The sequence below is a fragment of the Trachurus japonicus genome, chromosome 20 (assembly GCF_045865225.1).
Source record: "Trachurus japonicus isolate A0001 chromosome 20, Traja_1.0".
NCBI classification, from domain to species: Eukaryota; Metazoa; Chordata; class Actinopteri; order Carangiformes; family Carangidae; genus Trachurus; species Trachurus japonicus.
This window is the reverse complement of record NC_140926.1, coordinates 23,798,003-23,822,663: the sequence shown is the minus strand read 5'-3', so window position 1 is coordinate 23,822,663 and position 24,661 is coordinate 23,798,003. Positions and strand designations below refer to the sequence as shown.

The 24,661-nt window shown below is 41.4% G+C and overlaps 1 protein-coding gene across 1 annotated transcript in view; it reads left to right on the top strand.

Moving 5' to 3' along the window:
• LOC146966958 (melanoma receptor tyrosine-protein kinase-like) overlaps positions 1-24,661 on the top strand; it is a 69,282-nt gene that overhangs the window by 30,969 nt on the left and 13,652 nt on the right. The window contains exons 2-16 of the mRNA XM_085763565.1: positions 7,626-7,777; positions 9,803-10,010; positions 14,127-14,261; positions 14,365-14,433; positions 14,670-14,788; positions 15,178-15,319; positions 16,693-16,806; positions 16,892-17,018; positions 18,947-19,020; positions 19,103-19,193; positions 20,322-20,521; positions 20,603-20,735; positions 23,097-23,187; positions 24,151-24,308; positions 24,400-24,432. Coding sequence (XP_085619691.1) covers positions 7,626-7,777; positions 9,803-10,010; positions 14,127-14,261; positions 14,365-14,433; positions 14,670-14,788; positions 15,178-15,319; positions 16,693-16,806; positions 16,892-17,018; positions 18,947-19,020; positions 19,103-19,193; positions 20,322-20,521; positions 20,603-20,735; positions 23,097-23,187; positions 24,151-24,308; positions 24,400-24,432 — 1,846 coding nt within the window. The remainder of the gene's footprint in view (positions 1-7,625; positions 7,778-9,802; positions 10,011-14,126; positions 14,262-14,364; positions 14,434-14,669; positions 14,789-15,177; positions 15,320-16,692; positions 16,807-16,891; positions 17,019-18,946; positions 19,021-19,102; positions 19,194-20,321; positions 20,522-20,602; positions 20,736-23,096; positions 23,188-24,150; positions 24,309-24,399; positions 24,433-24,661) is intronic.

Here is a 24,661-nt window from a genome sequence, read left to right as displayed (position 1 = left end):
GAAAGTGTCCTCAGTTGTCCTCGGGTCGGTGGTTCAGGTGCTTCATGTTACTCATGATGAGTAGAAATGAATCTCTGGCTCATTATTGGGTTGAATAAACAGTAGATGTGTCCATACACTTCTCTGTGTCACGGCTCAGTGGGCTCATCCTGCTCCTGTCAGCCTGCCAGAGAACTCAGAAAGCAGAGAGACAGTGGAAGTGAAGATTCACCAGATGTGGAGCTGCGATGTGTGAAAAGGGAGAGTAACTGTCCTGCAGAGTGTCTGGGACAATGAACATCTGTTGGCCGTCTGATTAAATAATCTTTGGCACTTATACAAAAAAACATGCACATACTTCACACTACACTTCATACACACCCATCCAGACACATACACACACACACTTTCTTTCATATGCATTGTCCCATACCGGCAAGACACGCTCCAAGTAGCTCTGACAGATCAGACCTGTTCCTGAACAAACTGTATTTTATGTGTATGTGTATGTGTACGTGTGTGTAATTGCGTAAGATGAACTTATGAAGTCGTCACTACCAGCATATCTTCTCTTTCATTCTAATGCACACAGACAAACGCCCATTCAGTCCCATTTAATCACCATTGTTGGTAGCATTAGTGTTGATATTAACCACAGTTATTGCTTAACACTGTGTAAACTCAGTCAAACCTGAACACAAAGAAATAGATCAGCTGGTTTTAGAGTGTAACTTAAACCGCATCGATATCATCATCACTGACATTTATCAGGAATAAAACAGCAAACAGTTTGACAGTTCCAGTGCTACCGTGCAGACAGGAGCTGATTCAGCTGCTGCTGAAGGTACCACTTCACCAAAATGTAAATAAAAACATGGCTCAACTTGTACCCCACACTCAGGTTGGGTCTGAAATCACTCACTCACTCCTCCTTCTCACTGGGAACTCTCAGTCTACAGGACTATACAAATCTAATAAGTCATTTTCACAATATATTTGAACAGTGCGAGAAAATGGTGAACTTCTTATATAGTAGAGGTAGTAGTGAGTATTTAGTCACAGTCTGTTCATCTGATTCCATGGCAACACCATATGTACATTCCTTAACGTCCAGGGCCCTAGTTGCACAAAGTTTCCCCAAAGTCCAATTTAAGATTTCCTTAAAATGAAAAATAAATACATATTTTTTCTACCTAAGGTTTCTTTAAAGTAACATTGCGGAGTTTTTCGGCCTTAACCCTTTGATGCACAACATGGGTCTAAATAGACCCGAGTGAGTTTTTTTGTGCTATATCTTTGCAAAAAATTTATTTCATCATATAGAATTCCAGGTATTCCTCAATTAACTTGTTTTTGATCATGATACATCCTTATTTTATTTTTTACTTTTTCACTTTTTTAATAAAAACACATTTTGTATCACTCCCTAATGCGCAACATGGGTACAAATGACCCACACCCCCCCCCCCCCCCATTTCATGCTGAGTGATAGTTTCTTTGCTGTAACTTTTGAAATCTATCTATTTTATGATTGAATGTTCCAAGTATTATTTAATATCTTGTTTTTTATTAGTGGGGTCATTATTTCCTTTTTTCATTTCTAACTTGTGAACAAAAATGAACAAAAATGTCTCAGTGAGTGGACCGGTTGAAAAAACAAGTATAGCAAGAATACTTTAATTTTAGCATTCCCTCACTATCTACTCACAGACCATTATTTCCTTGATTACAATAATGACTAGTCATTACTTGTCCTTTTTCCCCCATTAATAGCTCTGTTGACATATTCTACTGTGGTCAACAGCTAGTCATAGTTTATTCTATTTGAGTAGGCTATTTCAATTTTCTTCAGTAAATATTCTTTTTTAAGCACATATAATCATATTTACTTGTTTTACAATTATTCCAATTTACCTAAAGAAACATTTGATGACTCATTAAAGATAACTGTGCATAATTGATAAGGTTTTAGTTACCTTGAATAAGTAGCTACATTACTTGTCATAAAGGAAATACCTTATGTAGCAAGTTAGCTAACTGTTAACTGATGACATGTTCTTCCGCTGACAACAATAGAATAATATTCTATGTAGACACCAGCTAGAACATGTCTCAGTCTAGCTAGCTGGTGACATGTTCTACTGTAGTTAACTAATACAGTAGAATGTAGAAATGTCAACTGCTAGCTAGCTAACTGGTCCACTCTCTGAGACTTTTTGTCTATTTGTTCATAAAATAAGAAAGTAAAAATGGAAATAACACCCTGTACTAATTAAAAACAAGATATTCAAATGATACTTGGAGGATTCAATCATAAAATATATTGATTTTAAAAGATACCACAAAGAAACACTCACCCAGCATGAATTCACATGGAAAATGAATGCGGGTCATTTTAGACCCATGTTGCGCATTAGAGGGGGTATGCATATGTTGTGCATCAAAGGGTTAAAATAATGTTTCCAGACTCACTGCAATGGTAGAAAAATGGTTAATAGGATGAATGGTGCTGCCGCCGCAGCCTGAGCAGGGTCGAGTCGGCTGAAACTGCACTATGTAACTTCCCTGCACGGGTACGAACCCCCCCCCCCTCCTCCCCCTCCTCCCCTCTGCGTCGAGGGAGAGACGTGGTGGGTAAAAGCGAAACTTACGGTTCCCCTCCGGTCGTCGTCGCCACCGCCACATCCCCCCCGACCACCCGCCATACAGTCTCCTTGCAAACATGTGGGAAATACTGTCCTTTATTAATGGGAATAAACGCTGGATGCGCTGGCCAATAAGTTTCGTTTTCGTTAAATTTTGTTTTTCCCACCAGATGGTGGAAGCACTGAGCTGAAACTCCGCAATGTTGCTTTAAATATATCAAAGTAGTATTTGAGGTTCTGTCCTTAACTCAGTTAAACCATTGCATTGCATTCATTGCATCTTAACTGCAATGTAGTTGATTTTATGGTGATAATTGAAGAGGGTGAACCCATCCAAACACCCTCACTAGATAGTTCTATACATGAGTTGAACATGAGCTCAACTGAGGAGACTTTGTGTAACTGGCTTCAGGTTTGTCTGAGCGGAGCCTCCACAGTGTAAGAACTTGTGATTGTACCAATAGACCACACAGGTTCATATAAACCTGGCAATGAAATTCTTACTTTGTGTCCACATCACAAATTCCAGCATAAAAAGGTATAAAAAACTAAGTATAAAAATAGACAATTAAAGAGCAATGAAAACTCAGATGGAGGTAACAGTTGTCAGTGTGATTTATTCACTGAACACTAGAGGATAGCCTATACAGTAGATTTGTGTATTTTTTTGGCAGTGTGAGTGGTCACCTCAGACTGTATGCCAGTTTTTATCAGGTTGTTTGCAAATCTCGTTTTAACTCTCTCTTTTTTTTCACATGCCCAATGATTCTTTAGCATTCACTCTGCATGTGTTGATGTAACCTTGGCAACAAAGCCGATAATTACAACCCAAACCATGATTCTTCCTTAATCTTAATCCTAACCAAACCTTTCCCAAGATACTTTCACGCCATAAAACAGAATAATCTTCCAACTGTTGACACCTATTACACCTATTGATCAAACTTATTTATAAGTCCTTACTGATCAGCACTGAATGTGGTTGCTCAGCATCTGCATCTGTGTTATACTCTAAACTAATCAAACTGCTGGTGATGAAAACAATTATACAGATGTGAGCTAGTTAAAGGTAAAAACTGTAGAGAGTCGTTGTCTAGAGTCTAATGTAAGACAGAGAGTTACTGTCCCAAACTGTAGCAGAGGAGTTTTAGAGAGGCCGGGAGGATCTGACTGGGATGTGGGGAACAGAGTGATATAGAGGAAGAAAAAGAAGGAATGTAGGAACTTGGGGAACAGTAGAAAAGATGGACTGTTGACAGAGGAGCAGAGGAGGACAGAGGAGGAGGGGGGAGGACGGAAGACAAGAGACCACAGGGAGGAATGAGTGGGAGGAGGCTGAATGAAAAAAGAAACAGTGTGACTGTTGGGGTAACCTGAGAGAGTGGTGCTGCTGTTATTATTAGACTAAAGACACAGTCAATTGATTTGTACATGACACAAGTGTGAACAACAGTGAGAAGAGTGTGTTTGTGTTTGTGTGTGTGCGTGTATCTGGGTGTGTCTGTCTGTGTGTCCAGATGTGGACCGCTCTCCCTGAGGGTCTGGCCAATGTGTTGCCCCAAAGTGAGCCATCAGCCAATCAGAGAGAGGCAGGGAGCATTATTATTATTATGATTATTATTTGGTCTAATCCAGCGCAGACGTTGATGAAGCAGCAACAGATGTTTAAATCTTCACTTCAACAAATGACCTCAAGACATGATACAGCTGACTTCAGATCAGTATTTGAATACAACCTCAGCATGATGATATTGTACTGCTTTATGCTCATGAAAACACACTTTATAACATATTTAATTGATGCAATTAAATCAATTAAGGACTCTATGATAAAGTTATTATTTATCATAAAGCATCAGGTGCTTTTGGAGCATTAACAGTTGTAGCTGCTGTATATTTAGGTTCTTCTTTGCTTCACTGTTTGATGCTCTTTGACTTTTAAAGGTCGTAAAACCGTGATATCTAGTGTTCAGATTCTAAATTGTAGCACTCACTCGCTCGCTCGCACTCACCCCTCCCATTGGCAAAGTGACGGTGGCTTCCGAGCACAAAAAAAACTTGTTTACCACGACTGGGAGTATTTCAGGAGCATGGAGCGATGAGTTGAAGATCTAAACCATTTTCCTGAATGCGAAACTCGTAAAACGTGCTCTCTGGCTGGTTGGATTTTCCATTAAAAGTATGATATGTAGGAATTCCCCCCATCTAGCGGTGCGGTTGCATATCAGAACGTATTATTGATGTTGCATTCACGTGAAATCAGACAGACGTCAGACAGACAACAGACGCTGCATGTAACAGGATAAACAAGCGTCTATGTAAACAAGTGGTCCACCAGCACGAGGCAAAACAATACAGGCCTGACAATATGTTGTCATGGTGATGTGGTATTGTTTACCTGACCCACGTTTTACCGTCCTTCTCTGGTCAAGTAAAATGACATCCGGTTGGTTTGCCGACGGCCGTCTGCCTGACTGCACCTGAATGCAACACCAGTGCCTCCGTCCTTCCTCACACTACACAGTGGTGACAGTTTTAACAGGCCGAGCCCACAGCTCCGCTGAGTTTCTATGGTTACCTACGGTCACGCTGCCACTCAACGTAAAAAATGGCGATGCAACATGGCCGCCTCGGTTCGGTGCGTCCCCCACTTATGTATTTGTAGCTAACGACTTGTAACAACTCATTCTAAGGTACCAGAAAGCTTTCATTTGTATGTGGGTGTGATTGGACTTCAGTGAAATAGGTATTTATGAAAGACATATTTGATTTTTGCTACTAAAAAGTCAAATAAGTTACATACTGGGGCTTTAAGGCTGCTGTACAAACATGGCGGCGCAAGCTGGCGACACTCTCTAAAGCAAGACCCTTGCTATACAGTATATAAATATAAAAGAATAATTATAAGGCTATACGAAAACCAAACAAATGTTATTTTGTAGCGATTATACACTTAAACAAATATTCATTGCCAATTATCACACACTGGACCTTTAATACCTGACATGCTGCTACTTTGCAACACGTTTATCTGTGACATATTCTAGCTTCAGTCATGCGGTGTTTCTTGCTGAATGGAGGAAAACCTGCAAGACAGGTGAGACGCGTCCGCAGGCTGTTTGCACAGATGCTGATGGGTCGGTGATGTAACTTTTAAAAGCTTCAGCTCCTCCCGACACATTTAGAACAAGTTAAATCCCACAAGTTGCTATTTGGCATTTTCCTTCAGATTTCAAAGTGAACTGACCGAGTCTCAGTCTCTGCTGGAGGCTTGTTGTTCATCTTTAACCTGTGAGCTACTGTGGGCGACACACTGATGCTGGAAGGTTTCAGTCACCACGGTGACAGCCACAGGTCGTCGGCGTGTCAGATGTGTCCTGAGGCTGCTGTTGGACTCGTTTCTGCAGGAAGTAGTTTCTTGGAAATGGTCTTGGAAAAGAGTCCTTCCTGCTCCTCCCTGGATGTTTCTGTAAATACTCCTTCGTGTAATGACGCCCGACCCAAATAATACGCTGAGAAATACCCATACAGGATGTTAGCATGAAGCCTGGCTCTCATCCTCCACTGGCTCAGAGCTTGACACATTCATCTGAAGTTAAGTCATCGTGTTAAGTAAGGTTTAGACTTTAGAAAATACCAGCGTAAACTTCTTTTGAGTTACCAGTTTGTTTTCTGGTTGAGGTTTCACAGAGAGACTGACAAAGTGCATGGAGAACCGAGGAAACTTGAAAAAGAACAAAAAAGCTCCAACAACACTTGCAGCTAAGAAAAACAACTTTATCAGATTTCGGCTTATAGCCTTCATCAGCTCATCAAGACACACATTACAAAAAACAACACTTATAAAAGGAGTTAAAACAAAAGGTTTACAAACATAGCCAATCATATGCATCCACATAACATAACAGCAAATGATCACCTGTGAAGTCACCACTTGGATTTAACTAAGCTACTAGATAAGAGCCTCCCATTGGATAATTACTGCATGGGTGATGTTTCAGCTGGCAACAACTTACAGCATCTAACCCTAACTGATGCAGTCTCATTTATTAAACAACCACCTACCCGTGCAGGGAAGTTACATAGTGCAGTTTCAGCCGACGCGACCTGGCTCAGGCTGCAGCGGCAGCACCATTCATCCTATTAACCATTTTTCTACCATTGCAATGAGTCTGGAAACATTATTTTAAGGCCAACAAACTTCGCAATGTTGCTTTAATGCAACTCTGGTCAGAAATAAATATTGTGACATTGCAGAAGCTTATTGAAACGATGCTACAGCGAATGCATGCGGTAATCAAAGCTAAAGGCGGTTCAACGAAATATTAGAGTGTGTGACTTTTTTTTTTGGATTGGCAGATGACTCACCCAACGCTGCTGCCCAATGACACGGCGTCGCCACACGGTCCGTCGGTCCGCTCGCTGCCTCAGAGCATTAGACCTATGGAGCATGTTCTACTGAAATAACCACAACCTGCTCCGTTTCTGGCCAATTTTCAGGAATACTTAAAATTACGATTCATTTTTATCATGTACATTTCTATGAAAGTAACATTATACAAATAGTTATATATGGTCAAAAATTTCACTGAGTTATAAATAGTGTAGTAGTATTAGTGCAGATTACTGGATCACCCATCTACTGCAGCCGGAGTCAGAGCGAATGGACCAACGCAATATGGCCGCCTGTGAGTTGCGTCCGTTGGGTTTGGGAATATGGTCATGTGGCTTTGGACCAATAGAATCTGATGGGGAGGTGAGAGGAGTGTGTAGAAGACATGAACGATGCTATAAGATGCTATATGTGAGTTCAGGATTTTACACATGAGAAACAGAAGCATCCCAGTGTGTGTGGATTGTGGAATTTTCCAATCAAAACCTGTAACATCTCTGGATTTTGTAAAGTATTCCTGTGCCCAGTCTTATTTTACAAACCAATTAGATTACAAAATTACAAAAGCATTGCTTTAATATCTATCTCTCTGTCTGTGTGTCTTTCAGTGTGTCAGGGGATGAGTAACCAGCTGACGTTGCTGGGGACTCGTGAAAATCACTATGACAACATGGTGAGGATGTACTCCAACTGCTCCCTGGTCATGGAGAACCTGGAGATCACCTACGCTCTGGAGCACCACGACCTGTCCTTCCTCCAGGTCTGTCTCTGAACTCATGCATTTTTTATTTACAGCACAGTTTAACGTGGGTCTAATTAACTTTATTATAACATCTTTTTTTTTTATTATTAACCTCTCTCCCCTCAGGCAGCCATTGGTTTTATTTAATCCCTGTGAAAATTGAAATCTGCTCATACTGAATTCACCAAAAGGCCTCTCTTATTAATAGAGTACGGCCGCTGTGCCTTGTAATTTTCTGTTTATTAGAAAATGTCCAGGAGCTGGTTTAGAGGACAGATTCCTGGCGCTATGTTTCCTCCTGGGTTTCAGACAGTAAGAGATTGTAGTCTGATTGAAAATTACCGATGATATCACCATTATTATTATTATTGTTATTATCAGTGTGTCCTATATTGTTGATGTTACCAAAACGAAGCATAAGGAAAACCTATCAACTGTTGTTATCTAGTGAATCATTAGATAAGTCTCCAGTTTTTTATACAGCAGTGTGTAGCCTCACACTGTCGCCTTCTTTATTCCTGTCAGAGTGACATTTTCCTGGGCCCAGTTGTTCAAAGATAATCTGATCTGATTTTGGATAATTGATTGGATCACATCTTGAAAATGGGTTGTTCAAAACTAAAAACGGATTCTGAGATCGGATTAGATCACGTAATCCAATCTGGGTTGTAATCTGGATCAAACCCTCAGTTTGTGTCTTTTAAAACTTTGTAGTAGGATCAGGGAAACTTTGATCTAAAAGATCAGGATTATTCTGATCCCAGCAGTTTGGTGGATTCAAGGTGGAGTTCATGAACAAAATGTGATTTAAATTGAATTCAAACTGGTCAAGTAAACTTTATTTATAATGTAGTATACAAACATGTATTGATTTATATCTTGCACCTGATTTTTAAACCATGAAAGTGATAAGTAAATGAAGATAACTTTTGATTATTTTCCCCCAACTACTGGATAATTAAATCAAATTTGAAATTTGAAGTTTGAATTTTGAAATGTTTAGTTTGAATTTGAAATATCCACAGTGTGTTTGACTAATGTGCTGTATATTCATTTCTTTTATTTATTTAAACAGCCAGACCAGATGGAGTCTGGCTGTTTTAAAGACATTGAAGAAACAACAAACAGCACAGAAAACAATACAGTGTGATACACAGTCCCATTTAGAGCATTCATTATCTGGTAATTTAAAAAAGTTTGCATCAGGATCAGACTGATTCAATCCAACTTTGCTTTGAACAATTAGTATATAAAGGTAAGACGGATTATGTGATCCTGGATAACAAAAGAAGGGATTTCAAAATCTGGATAATTTTGATCCAGATTACACCTTTTGAACAACTGGGTCCAGATGTGAACAAGCAGCGTTTCCAAAACTGCCCTTGTGTTGCATTCGAGGATGCTCAGACATCTGTGAACTGATGGTCAAATGCCAAACGGTGCTTGGCCTTGAGGAGCTGTTTTCACACAGATTCAACAACATCATGTGGGTCGGGGCGCCCGGCCTTCACCACGGCAACGGGGGGGAGTTTGACACAGTTGCCGCTCTCAGCTGCACGTCCAGTAAACATCAATGTAACCGTCACCCCGACGGCGACGGATTAACCCTCTGCAGCCAGTCTCAAACAAACTGCGAGCTGCAGTTGCAGGGAGTTTTCCTAAATGATCAACGTGATAACCTTTAATCTGTGCCAAATCTGAGGTAATCTGGCAATTTAGAGGCAAATCTGATTAAATTATTTCATCACTTCAAATCGCAGCGCTCTGACTCCCTGTTGTTACTTTTCAACAAATTCAAAGTGGAAAATATAACTCAATAATGTCACACAAATTAGATGAGACAGAAAACAGCAGTAGCATTAAGTCACTGTGCTCTGCAGACAGCTGACTTAAGTGCAGGATGTCCATCAAAATATTCTACTATCAATTTGATTAAAAATTAATAACAGATGACGACCTTTAAGTGAATCAAAGCCTCAAAGGAAAACAATCTGAGGAAATTAAAGTGTGTAAATTGATTCCTCTCTTCTTTATCGACCTCAGTCTATACAGGAAGTCAGTGGCTACGTTCTGATCGCCATGAACGAGGCAGCGACCATCCCGCTGGTCAATCTGAGGCTGATCCGAGGTCAGAACCTGTACGAGGGTCAGTACGCTCTGCTGGTCATGTCCAACTACAACAGGAACCACTCGTCAGCGACACTCAACTACACCAGCGGCCTGAGACAGCTGCAGCTCAGCAGTCTGACCGGTATGAACACACACACACACACACACACATACATAAACACAAGACATGATGTACACAAACACACCCCAACATACCCTTCACTGAGCTGGTGAGTAGTTCAAGGGCTCTTGGTCATCAGTGAGAAGTTCAGGGGCCATTCAAACTGTAGAGTTACCCGTAAATACACTGATCCACTGGGTAATTCAGGGGTCAGGTCTGGACCGACTCGGCCAGCTGCAGGGTTGCCAGGTTTGTGTGAGAGAACCAGACTGGACCAGCCCTAAAACCAGAACACAAAACACAGCTTTGCCAGACCTGCTTTCTTTCCCAGAGCATCATCAGAAGCAGTTTCACCTGGGTCCTGCAACGGCCTTGAGCAGTGTGCGAAATACCCATCAATATTCGGGGGGGTCCCTAACTCGCGATTGTTGCGCAATACCGTTATTTTTTTTTCTTTTTATAAAGTAGGACTATAACATTACAATAAGCCAAGAAAATTAGCCTATAGCCTAAAAAGGAGAGGCAAAGTTGTGCATTACAATGCAGAAAGTAATTGACGATAAATAGACGATAATTCAAATAAATAAAAGACAATAATTGGCACCACACTGGCGCACTTGAACAATGAATAAATGCCAGGTATAGGAGACTGGCCCGATCAGGGCAATGCAGAAACGAATAGACAATAAATAAAATACAACAATTAAAATGAATGAAAGACACCAAACTCGTGCACTCGAATAACAACCAACTGTATAAATCTGGAGATCGGAGACTGACGTGCAATTATGTGCACGACGAGATCCTCAGCCTGCAACTATGACCGATCATGTAGCCTTATCTAACCACCCATCTAGCAAATACGTTTAAACACAGCATTGAACACATCCACAAATCACATTCGTATAACGGGCCATCATAAAAATTGAAAAAGCACAGACAAATAGCTCACAACAGGCGCCTGGCCAAACAACACCACTGGGGGTTCAGGCATGCTGAAGCAGGCTAGCCTCTTACCTTAAGTTATTTTCCTGCCTTAATGTCAAGCCAAGGGTTGCGGTATTTCCATTACCCCACTTGCTTAGGTGTAAAAAAAAAAAAAAAAAAAGAAAAAGAAAAAGAAAGAAAAAGAAAAGCGGCCAATCACCAGTGCTAGCAGCAGGGGCTGCGGCTACGTCTTCAGAGCACTCGGCCTCAACTTCACTTTCTTCGGCAGAGGGTGGAGAGGAACGGGATCCTCTGTTCTGATAGCGAGTGGGCTCGACTCCTGCGCTGGGCTGGCGCACATGGCTAATTTGCATAATGCGCAGGTGACATGGTTCAGCTTAATGTTAAATGAATAAATGTTTTGAATTATGAATACTGGACATGGTGATCTTAAACACATTTAATTGACCACAATAAAATTATTGTATTATATTATTTATTTTTTTGACAAGATTGAGACCCCCCTCAGATTTTGCTTTTGAGTCTTTCAGGGGGTCTCAAGGGGTTAATCGGGGGGGTCCGACCCCCCCAAACCCCCCCGTATTTCGCACTATGGCCTTGAGGGACTAGAGACAAACTGTGTCTCAGTTCAGGGGCCAGGGGTCCAGGAGGGCCAAACCCAAAGTACAGTGGCATGAAAAAGTTTGGGAACCCCTGGTCCAAATTTCTGTTAATGTGAAGTTTTTATTTTTTATTTTCATCTTTTACATTTTCAAAATGACAGAAAAGCAAAGTAGCCCCCCCTTTAGAAACTATCACAGTTTGTAAATAGTAAATATCTTGTCTGATACCATGGTCAAAGTTCTCTGAGAGCTCAAGTCTCCTGGGTTTCCCATTCTGTTGCAGGCTGCTGCTTTGTTTTCCTTTTTCACTCTGAAAACTAAATAATACACTGATATTGATTGAAATATCGAAAAAGAGTGTTTCATGTTTAACTTTTAGGAGATCATTCCATCTTCCACTGGCTTAACCGTTCACATTGACAGATACTTTGTTTCTCTGTGTCACCAGCTGAGGTGTCATTACTCAAACACAACATTTAGATTGAAGAGTGTGATTGTAAGGCTCTCTGTCAGTCAGTGGTGTTCACTTTCATTACTGAGCTCAGTAAACCTCTGGGTTAAATCTTTGGATCTTCCTGTTGTTGTTCAGGAAGAGAAGGACACATGTCTCTGCCACATGTGTTGTGGGACAGGTTGGTTGTTGCTAATCAGTCAAACGCAGCCATACAGCTACAGTATCCTGTCATAAACAGAAAACAGCTCTGTGATGCAGACCAGTGAGTGTGTGACATCTTAAGTTGCTGATCTAAAACCTAAAATTGTATCACTCTGATTTCTGTTGAGACCCACTGAGGCAGACTGTCACAGTAGAGTCTGGATCCAGAGGTGACTGACAGTGTGTCCACTTCTTTTTTCAAGATATCTTTTATGCATTTAATTGACCGAATAGTGGAGAGAGGCCAGGGGAATGATATGCACAGATGGGATTCGATCCAGCGATCCCTGCATTGGACATTGCCAACAAGGGACGTGCTCTTAACCACTCGACTCCCCAGTCTGCCCACTCCTGACATCAATCCTGGAGTATCTCCACCTTGACCAACTGAACTCGCTTATGTGTTCACTTTTTTTTCACACGTTATTTATTGCACCAATTGCCAGTGGGAAGGGAAAGTGAAGCCTCTGTTAGATGATTGTGAAAGTCATGGAAGAAAAGTGATGAAGTGATTAAACCCACCATGTGGCTTTGTGGTTGTCGTTGTGTAAATGCAACACTTTATACTTTAATTCCTCCTTTTCTAGTTGTTCTCTGCTTCACTTCACTTTAAAATCTCAGGGGGAGCGCTGGGATGTCGCCTCACTCAGCGCTCTGGCGGCGGGCCGAGGCGGGCGGAGCTGGCAAACCATTATAAAACCTTCAGTCAACACTTTACTGTGCTCTGGCATCAGGAAATAGACCGCGCCCACACAGGCTTTGCCTGATGACGTAGATACCTCACACAGTGTCGATGCTTTTCTGCATCTGTGTCTGTATTAAGTGTACTGTACCTCCACAGAGCTGTGTTGGCAGAGAGGAGGCGTATGTTAAGCTGTAGATTTGTCAAGCGCAGGACGTGCAGGAACTTGAGATTCTGACAGATGTGTGATGTCATGTGATAATGGTTTAATTGTAGAAAGAGAAAATGTTGAGGAAAATAGTTTTTTCTAGGAATGTTTTCAAGTGGGTTATGGTGACAATAAGCATTAATAGCTGAGTCATCCTGCCGTTATTTTATGAACCATTTCAGACACATTTCTCCAAATACTTAAAGCCCCAGTATGTAACTTATTTAGCTTTTTATTAGTAAAAATAAAATACTGCTTTCATAAATACGTATTTCACTGAAGTGGAATCACACCCACATACAAAGTAAAGCTTTCTGGTACCTTAGAATGAGTTGTTACAAGTCGTTACAAATACATAAGTGGGTGACGCACCGAACCGAGGCGGCCATGTTGCATCGCCATTTTTTACGTTGAGTGGCAGCGTGACCGTAGGTAACCATAGAAACTCAGCGGAGCTGTGGGCTCGGCCTGTTAAAACTGTCACCACTGTGTAGTGTGAGGAAGGACGGAGGCACTGATGTTGCATTCAGGTGCAGTCAGGCAGACGGCCGTCGGCAAACCAACCGGATGTCATTTTACTCCACCAGAGAAAGACGGTAAAACGTGGGTCAGGTAAACAATACCACATCACCATGACAACATATTGTCACGCCTGTATTGTTTTGCCTCGTGCTGGCGGACCACTTGTTTACATAGAGGCTTGTTTATCCTGTTACATGCAGCGTCTGTTGTCTGTCTGACGTCTGCCCCATTTCACGTGAATGCAACATCAAGAATATGTTCAGTTATGCAACCGTACCGCTAGATGGGGGGAATTCCTACATACTATACCTTTAAGATTGTAACTGTGCTCGAACTCTGAAGGACAACACACACCACACACGCCTATGGCACACACCCAAACACCCACACCTGTTTGTTTTCCACACAAGCTTGAGCCTCAGTGACCTCCTGATGAGACTGACCACACACTCAAAGGGTTAGCCCTAACCCTAACCCCCTTTAGTGAATTCCTCTTGTGTGTCCATCCTCATCCTCACAGAGATCCTGAAAGGCGGGGTGAAGATGACCTACAATCCTCTGCTCTGTAACACTGAGACCGTCCAGTGGTGGGACATCCTGGACAAAAGCACCAATCCCACAATGCTTTTCAAGGTGGACACATTTGACCGTAAATGTATGTAGAATGATTATGATGTGATATTTTTGTGTTTTACTTTGTCAGTAATTATTCTCCAGGATATTCAGTGTTAATGTGTGTGTGGTGTGTGTGTGTACAGGTGAGAAGTGCGACCCAGGGTGTGTTAACGGTTCGTGTTGGGCAGCAGGGCCGGATCACTGTCAGAGATGTAAACACACACACACTCATTTGCACACACTCTTCCACAGTGTTCTCCTTCTTTTATCTGCAGGATATTAATGGATGTATTGATTATTTACCATGTGGAAGACTTCATTTAAAATGCTTTCAGTCCATCTCATCATTTCTTTTTCAAAATTTTGATAAATAAAGATATAAACATTATCATTATGATCAGTCCTGTAATGACCTGTCCTCCTGTGTGTCCTCCTGTGTGTCCTCCAGTCACCAAACTGCAGTGTGCAGAGCAGTGCAGCAGACGGTGTCTGGGTCCGAACCCCAGCGACTGCTGTAACGAGCACTGTGCTGCCGGGTGTACCGGACCACGAGCCACCGACTGCCTGGTCAGTGTGTGTGTGTGTGTGTGTGTGTGTGTGTTTGTGTGTTGGTGTGTGTTTATAATTTAGTCAGGTAGTCAGCTGTTGTACTACTGCATTATTCTGATGCTTTTAACTTGAATAGATTAAATGGTTTGCAGGTGGATACAAACTAAAAGACCCTGTCACTGTCTCTCACTAGCTGCGTTTCCATTACAGAGTTTCGCTAAATAAAAGCGATATTTCTGAAATTGCTATTTGCGGGTGTTTCCATTACCAGTTATTTCGATATTTAGGTTTTGCGCATTTCTAGGGATAATGGAAACGCACCTCACTGTCTCTCTCACTCTGTCACTGTCTCTCTCACTCTGTCACTGTCTCTCTCACTGTCACTGTCTCTAACTGTCTCCCCTCAGGCTTGCAAGGAGTTTTATGACGATGGGACCTGTAAAAATGAATGTCCTCCTCTGAATCTGTATGACCCCAAAACATACCAGGTGGTCGTCAACCCCAACGCCAAGTACACCTTTGGGGCGACCTGTGTCAAAGCCTGCCCACGTATGGAACCCTGGATTTTATTAACATCAACCTTGTGATTTGTTCTGAAGGGGATCATGTGGACATGTTGGGCAAAAGTAACAAAAAACTTAGAGGGCAGTGTACTAATTTGTAGGTCTCAGACAGCTGAATGAGTTGTAAAAAGTATTTCGGTTGTACCTATTTAAGGAATAGTTCAACAATTTTGGCAAATTTTCCCATTGCCCCTATAGTTTTAGGAGTATGTTCGTTACCTTTAATTGTCGGTGCAAGATGTTTTTAGAACAGTGGAGCAGAGCCGTGAGCTGCTCAGAGCTACGCTACGGAGGCTAATGGAATTCTTGGTTCCCTCATCAAACTCATCAAATACACAATCCAACAACTCCAAAACGCTCTGGTGGACAAGTTGTGACCTGCACATTCACCACGCTATGAGATAATAACAGAACGTTACCAGACAGAGTTGTTAGAGGTAAATTCATGCAAAATCGCTGATGCGCGTTCCTGTCGGGGGAAGTTTCTCGGCAAGCAGTCTCTGTATTTGCCTTGAAAACAACTCTGTCTCGTGAAGTTCCGTTATTATCTCATAGCGTGGTGAATGTGCAGGTCACAACTTGTCCACCAGAGTATTTTGGAGTTGTTGGATTGTGTATTTGATGAGTTTGATGAGGGAAACCAAGAATGAGCATAGCTCTGAGCAGCTCGCAGCTCTGCTCCGCCATTCTGAAAATAGCTTGCACCGACAATTAAAGGTAACAAACCTACTCCTACAGTAAAACTATAGGGATTATGGCAATGGGCAAATTTGCCATAATGTTGAACTATCCCTTTAAGCAGACATGACCCCAAAAGCTCCAGATTTACTTTATTTCTCACAAATCTTATTAGAAATCTCCACCAGGGTGGTACATTATATTACAGATCCTATGTCCTTCATCTCAGGGTTTTGGTTTATAATTGCTGCTTATGTGATGTAGAGTTGTGTTTTAAAACCATTTTTCTCAGTGTGTCAAGTCATTAACAGACAAGCTCATGATTCTGTGAGGAGAACTGTAAGGCTGAATCCACCAGTTGCTTTCCATGTCAGACAATCATGTCAAATAACTAATAGATTGAAGTTATCATATTCAGTTTTGTTTCATTGTTGCACCAACACTCAAAACCCAGAGATGTCGACTCTACAGGGAAAACAGCAAAGATCTACTGCAGTGATTATTATCAGCATCACTGCCAATTAATTAGACTGTTAATTAAGGCTGCTGCTTTGTGGTTCTGGGTGGTTGGGGAAATAATTAAACAGCCATGTAATGGGAGTCAAGTTTTAGCCTCAGGGCTGCCTCAGGGTAAAACTGGTTCAAGTGGAGTGCAGGCCTGACACTTCTCTTTGTGTACAGATAACTATGTGGTGACGGGCGGCTCATGTGTACGAACCTGCAGCGCTGGAATGTACGAGGTGGAGGAGAACGGAGTCCAAGTCTGCAAAGAATGTGACGGACCCTGTCCTAAAGGTAGACACCGACACAGAGACAGAAAGAGACATGTGAATAATGAATACTGAACATGTAAACTGACCTGGTCCTGTTTGTGCTGCAGCCTGCGATGGCATCGGGGTGGGCTCTCTGATTAAAGCCATGGCGGTCAACGCCTCCAACATCGAGTCCTTCAGGAACTGCACCAAAATCAACGGGGACATCTCCATCATCGAAACGACTTTCACCGGGTGAGAGTTTGGGTGCTGCGCTCACAGCCTTGATTAACATGCACACTGTAAATTCAGAAAACACAAACATGCACTGCACAGCTCACAACCTGGCATACAGTAGGTGCAAGGTGTGTCAATGTGGTTTGGCGGTAAGATGAGTTTGACTGGTTTATTGTAACACTGATATCACGTGATTCAGGTGAAGCTAGTGTCCCTGGAAACACTTGCTTTGTGTTGTGACTTTTTGCAGTGCATGTGCTTTCAAATTGATGACAACATATCTAAGATGTTTTGTGAATTTGTGTATTTGCAGATGTTACAGTATGAGTTTTTGTAGGCCATGCATTGACAAAATGATTGCTTTCTCAATTTGTTGTGTATTTTATGAAGCTGCAGTGCACTGAGCTCTCAGTGCCACCGTACTAAGATGGCTTGATATGAACTGTTTGTCAGCAGTGGGACGACTTTCTGATGTGTCAGTGCTACTTAGGCCTTTCACAATCATGACATTTTAGATGGTGATTAATTGCCAAACAAATAATTGCGATTAACGATTTAGTTGTCTTTTTCTGACCATTTTATGCCACTATTATAGTATAAGAATAGAAATAGTTTAATTATACACAATCAAATACACAATCCAACAACTCCAAAACGCTCTGGTGGACAAGTTGTGACCTGTACATTCCAGTTTCTTGGCAAGCAGTCTCTGCATTTGCCTCGAAAACAACTCTGTCTCGTAACGTTGTGTTATTATCTCATAGTGTGGTGAATGTGCAGGTCACAACTTGTCCACCAGAGCGTTTTGGAGTTGTTGGATTGTGTATTTGATGAGTTTGATGAGGGAAACCAAGAAATCCCATTAGCCTCCGTAGCGTAGCTCTGAGCAGCTTGTGGCTCTGCTCTGCCGTTCTGAAAATAGCTTGCACCGACAAATAAAGGTAACGAACCTACTGCTATGACTATAGGGATTATGGCAATGGGCTAATTTGCCATAATGTTGAACTACCCCTTTAAGCAGACATGGCCCCAGAAGCTGATGTGTCAGTGCTACTTAGGCCTGTCACAATCATGAAATTTTAGATGGTGATTGAAAACAAATAATTGCGATTAACGATTTAGTTGTCTTTTTCTGATCATTTTATGCCACTATTATAGTATAAGAATAAACATAGTTTAATTATTCACATACACCTTATGAAGAAGAAGAAGAAGAAGAAGAAGAAGAAGAAGAAGAAGAAGAAGAAGAAGAAGAAGAAGAAGAAGAAGAAGAAGAAGAAGAAGAAGAAGAGCCATTTATTGGCACATTGGAACATTTAAATAAAAATTGCATTTCTGTTTGTCTTTAGGCTTTGACACTAAATCTATGATTCTAATGTCAATAGATGAAATGTGTTTTTCGAATATTAGAAATGAAGTACCAAGATGAACAGTTTATGGCTCCAGTCATGTGTCATTAAACCATAGCAGAAGAAGGGGGCGCAGTGTGATGATGATGTCATTAAAAGAGGACCAGTCAAACCTCACCACCAAGTATTTTTGGGGTCTTTTATTTTATTTGCCTTTAATTGATAGTAAAGTCAGAGAGAGACAGGAAATGGGTAGAGGGGGAATGACATGCAGGGAAGGGCCAGATTGGGATTCAAGCCGGGACCGGCTGCAGCGAGAACTATAACCTCTGTATATGGGATGGCTGCTCAATCCACTGAGCTATACGACGCTCCACACCCAGCTGTTTTTATACAGATGAATGGAAACCATTTTAACCATTATGCAAAATAATTGCGATGAGGCGATTATGTAATAAATGTGACAGGTCTAGTGCCACTGGTTCTTTTAGTAAACTGCAGTGACATGTCTGAAACATACATGTTGACTCCCTGGTCTTCTGAATGGCTACAACAACAGAGTTTAAAAGTGAGGGTTGTTTTGATTGGCTGTTCCAGGGACGCACACTATAAAATCCCGCCCATGGACCTGGAGAAGCTGGACTACTTCAGGACAGTGAAGGAGATCACCGGTAGGCCAGAGATCACTAGCGTGGTTCTGTCCATTCAGAGTCAGTATATAAAGTTTAAACCTTTACCTCCATGTGTCCTCAGGGTACCTGCTGATCCAGTCGTGGCCAGAGAATCTGACCTCTCTGTCAGTGTTCGAGAACCTGGAGATCATCAGAGGAAGAACAACACGATCGTGAGTTCATAATTAGAAGTAATTATTCATTGGTTTTTGGAGCAACAGGCTACAGTTTGTCAGACACTATGATGCTCACATTAATGATTGGTTTCCTGTTATAAAGAATTCTGCCATTTTGATTTTGTATGTTTTTAGCTCTCGGTATCAGATATGTTTGCAGAGTGCTCCACAGTTAATCCATCACAGTGAACATCGGCCTTTTATCAGCAGCAGCTGAAAGGCAGAGATGGTTCAGAATGAAACAGAAAGAAACACTGTTGCTCTGTGCTTTCTACTGTATTCTGATAGTAGAGTTTTTCAATGTTCAATCAATCATCACTATCTTTTTTTTCCCAGCATTTCACAAGTATCAATATAAGATACAAAGTTAATCCACAGCTGCCCCCCCCCCTTTTATATGGTGAATTAGAACAGAGAACTAGAAAAAGAACATCCCCCAAGAGCAAAGAGGGAAAAAATAAAAATAAATACTAAAATAATTTATTAATAAGTGAAGATAAATAGGTACTTAAATAAAAAGAAGAAAAGAAATAAAAGATAGATACATAAATAAAGGGTGCCCATGTGCTTACTATAAAAATAAATATAATAAAAAATTGGATGCATGAAATCAATTCAGTTGGGGTCCAAAGAGGTAAGGGTCTTTACATTACAGTATGTGATGAGAGGTTGGAGAGAAGGGGAGAGGAGAGGAGAGGGCTCCATGTAACCAGATGTGTCCCCCAGCAGTCTAAGCCTATAGCAGCGTAGCTATAAAATGGTTCAGAGCTACCTGAACCAGCCCTAACTAAAAGCTCAGTCATAACTGTCTGTACACACTATTAAGTTCTAGTTGAGCATTAAATATTTAATTCATCATTAACACATGGATACTCATTAGTATGTAGTTTATAAACACAGTTAAAAATTAACTAATGCTTAATAGTGTGTACTTATTATAAAGTGTTACCCTTTTTCTTGTACTCACTAAAGTAATATCTAGACTGTTAAATGTGCAATGTAAAAATAAACTTTAACATCATTTTCCAGGTTAGTACTGTAGATGAACCAATGATAAACCATCCCAGAGGAAACACAGTACCAGTGGTTGATGATTAACACCCCCTCCTCTCCTCTCCTCTCCAGTCTGCACAGTTTGGCGGTGGTGAGGACGAAGCACCTGCACTGGCTGGGGCTGCGCTCTCTGAAGGAGGTGAGCGCTGGGAAGGTGATGCTGAAGGACAACCCTCAGCTCTGCTACAGCCAGAGCGACCAGTGGACCCGCATGTTCAGGTCCACCGAGCAGGTCGTCAGCCTGCGCAACAACGCTCCCGCCGAGTACTGCGGTGGGTCTCTGGATGTGCGTCGACTTCACTTTGGAGTTTGGTCGCAGTTAAAATAACAAAATGATCTTTTTGTGTGTGCAGAACAACAGAATCAAACCTGCGATCAGCAGTGCACAGCAGGGGGCTGCTGGGGTCCCGGTCCGGCCATGTGTGTCTCCTGTCTGCACTTTGAGCGTCGGGGGCGCTGTGTGGCGTCCTGCAACCTGCTGCAGGGGTAAGAAGGAGCTGCATCCTGGCTCAACAGCACATCAGCAGCATGGCTTCCAACCAGCATATCACATTTATTACAGTTTTTCTCCATTGGTTTGGCTCATTTCTCTAAACAGAAATTACATTCTCAAAATTCTAAGATCATTTGCAAAAAACAGTGATACAGTTCAACACAACACCATAGATCACTGGAAAAAGCTCATCTCTCTCTCAAAACAGTTCACTCATGTGTCAAAACTAAATTTCCTTCTCATATAAATAGTCAGTTTCCTCAAAATGCATCGTCCCTTTGGCATTGTGTGAGCAACGCAAGTCAAATGTTCATATGTTTAATCACTATGGCAGGAACATTGAAATATTCCTCATGTCCTCCTCTCAGTTAGCTAGTCTTTCCCTCCCAGTGCTTCATTGACAATAGTTTCTGCACTAGTTTTTTTTTGTCTAGCTAACAGAATACAATTATGTATAAAACTGAAAAATAAATAAATAAAAACCCCAAAAAACAGGATTGTAGGGTAAGAGTAGCCTATAAGGTTTGACATCACACATTGCACTCATACTGTCAAGGAAAAGTAGCCATTTTTATTGACACATATAAAGTAACTTCCATTCATCAGAATAAGAAAATGTATACAGCATAATATACTATAATATACACACATAAACAAAAACAAGGGAAATTATAAGTAGCCTACAGTCTGTAAATAAATATAAAAAAAGAAAATAAATATATGGTATTCATGGTTTTATGTTCTTGACTAATTTTGACAATTGAACAGACTATTGTGCATGTGACGACTTGTACAATGAAATGAGGCTGACACGTTTTGGAGAGAACAACCATTAGACTGAGAATTAACCATCAGTTTAGATCAACAAGATCTATTCACCTGGACATTGTGCTACTGCAGCTACCTGATCCTCATCATTTGCAATTTGATGAAATGAATGAGAAATACATTTGTGTACAAATACAAATTGTGAACATTTGCCAAGATGTTTGAGAATGTAATTTCTGTTTCGAAAAATGAGCCAAAACCAATGGAGAAAACTGTAATTACAATGTGACTGTAGCTGTGCTGTGTGTGCATCACTGATCAGAACCAAATCAACACTTCATACACAACGTAAAGACAACTAAACAGAAACACAAAGCTCCAAAGGCCTCATTACATAGTTTATCTTCCACATCACAACTTGCTTCAATCTACTCTACCCTTACTTCACATCCTGTAACACTGCACCCACTGGTCTCACCAGTCACAGGCTTAACTGGCTTAAATCAGACATGTAGCGTGATTTCCTTGAGTGTTATATGTAGTCATAGGAATGAGGGTTGTGTAACTGGAAAAAACAAAAGTTAAAAGCAAAAATAAGCAAGAACTTAAAGCAAATGTTTTAAATAATCCAAAATGATTAAATTCAGTTCCCTTGAATGCTTGTTGTAATATCAGGAATGTGCCCTTGATGTTCTGGTTGCGACTTGTTGTTCAGCTACATTTTTATTTGTGATAGAGGCGGCCATGATTGCAGGAGGGGCGGGGCTAAAGAAATCCAATGTTGTAAATCAGCACAGATAGCATCTTCCATTACCTACATTATAAACTGGTGTTATCCAAGAGAACTATTGATACTGTAGGTGCTTTATTATTTCAAATCTATTCATCCAACAAAAGCAACATTAGCAAAGTGTAGAAACAGTCCATCACAGTGAACGTGCTGCATTCAAGGTTTTAGTTAAATCAAAGAAATGTACCTAAATATAAAAGACACACTGATTATCATTAACATGTGAGCAGCATTTAAAGAGTGGGACTCTCAACATACAACTCAGAGAGAGACCAGAGGCTTTTCACGTCAGACTAGGTCGGTACACAAGCCAGGCAAACAAATCCAAAAGGCAAAAGCTAAGGTCAACACAGCAACTGGCTGTACATACACCACATCAAATACAGAGAACTGTGCTACTGAGAACCAAGATGAGCTGGCACAGAGGACAGGAAGTGAGTAAACTACATCCACTAGCAGGGAAAGACAACTGGACACAGGTGTAATACATTCAGGGTGTGGTCCACGGTCACACACAATGGCAGGAAATGGAAAAATGAGACACCAAAATGACACAGAAGGTGAACAGATTATGTTTGCAGGACAAAACATGACACCAGTTACACACTGGTGGTTGGCTTCATTTACTGGATAACAACAAAATGTGTACCTGATGAAGCATACATTTCTGGTCAACTACAAATACCTCAGAACAGTTCCTCAGTCTATCACTGGTTATAGTGAAGGTAAAGTCAATTTGTCCTCTGTGGGCTTCCGTCCAGACTCCTGATCCCTCTCTCTCTGTGTTTTTCTGCAGTGAACCCAGAGAGGTGGAGGTGAACAGCAGCTGTGTCGAGTGTCACCCAGAGTGTCTGCTGAAGACTGGGATGCCCACCTGCCATGGACCGGTCAGTCATACACACACACACACACACACACACACAGCTGTATCTGATCAGTCATGAGTACACATGAATCATTGTGAATAAAATGATGATGGAAAATACAAAAACATGGATGAACAGGACAGGAAGGAACTGTTGATGTGCCATGAAATAAAAGTTCAGCAGATTTTAATGTGATAGAAATGTTAAAGGGATAGTTCAACATATAGCAGTAGGTTCATTACCTTTAATTGTCGGTGCAAGCTATTTTTAGAACGGCGGAGCAGAGCCACGAGCTGCTCGGAGCTATACTGGGCTAATGGGATTTCTTGGTTTCCCTCATCAAACTCATCAAATACACAATCCAGAGTTCGTCAAGCTGAAGCGCGGAGGATTTCCCTTTTTTTACACAATCCAACAACTCCAAAACGCTCTGGTGGACAAGTTGTGACCTGCAAATCCACCAGATAAAAACGGAACGTTGTGAGACAGAGTTGTTTTAGAGGTAAATTCATGCAAAACCGCTGATGCACGTTCATGTCGGGGGCAGTTTTTGGCAAGCAGTCTGAGCATTTGCCTTGAAAACAACTCTGTCTCGTAACGTTCCGTTATAGTGTGGTGAATGTGCAGGTCACAAGAGTGTTTTGAAGGTGTTGGATTGTGTATTTGATGAGTTTGATGAGGGAAACCAAGAAATCCCATTAGCCTCCGTAGCGTAGCTCTGAGCAGCTCGCGGCTCTGCTCCGCCATTCTAAAAAATAGCTTGCACCAACAATTAAAGATAACGAACCTACTCCTAAAACTATAGGGATTATGTCAATAGGCCAATTTGCCAAAATGTTGAACTATCCCTTTAAATAATGGAATACCAGTAGTTAATCTCATATTGTACATATTGCTTGTTTTCCAAAATATTTTGGACCGTTTTCAATGTGTTAAAAAGAAAAAACAACTGGACAGAGATTTTCCTCTCTTTCCCACTTGCAGGGTCCAGACCAGTGTTCCCAGTGTGCCCATTTTAAAGACGGCCCCCACTGCGTGTTGCGCTGCCCCCACGGTGTGCCAGGAGGCAAAGACACTGTGATCTGGAAGTATCCTGACGACAAAGGCCAGTGTCAGTCCTGCCACCAGAACTGCAGCCAGGGGTGAGACACATGTTACTACATCATCATTCAGACTGATTACGCTGTAACGGTGACTGATGAGTTGAAGGTTCTCTCTTCTCTCTGTCTCCAGGTGTTCAGGTCCTGGACTGTCTGGATGCACAGGGTAAAACTACTGGACAGTTTGTCTTGATTCAGCAGAGAGATAACAGTGTTGTTGTGGTGTTTCTCCAGAGCTCCACCAATAAGTTTTAATTTGTGTAATGAAATAAGATGAGTGTATTCAATTTTGTCCTAATCTGCCAACAAAAACCTTCCACTGTACTTCACTTTGCTTCATTAACATCCCGCAATTTGCCAAATTTGAATGACAGTGAGTGGGATTACCAGTAGCG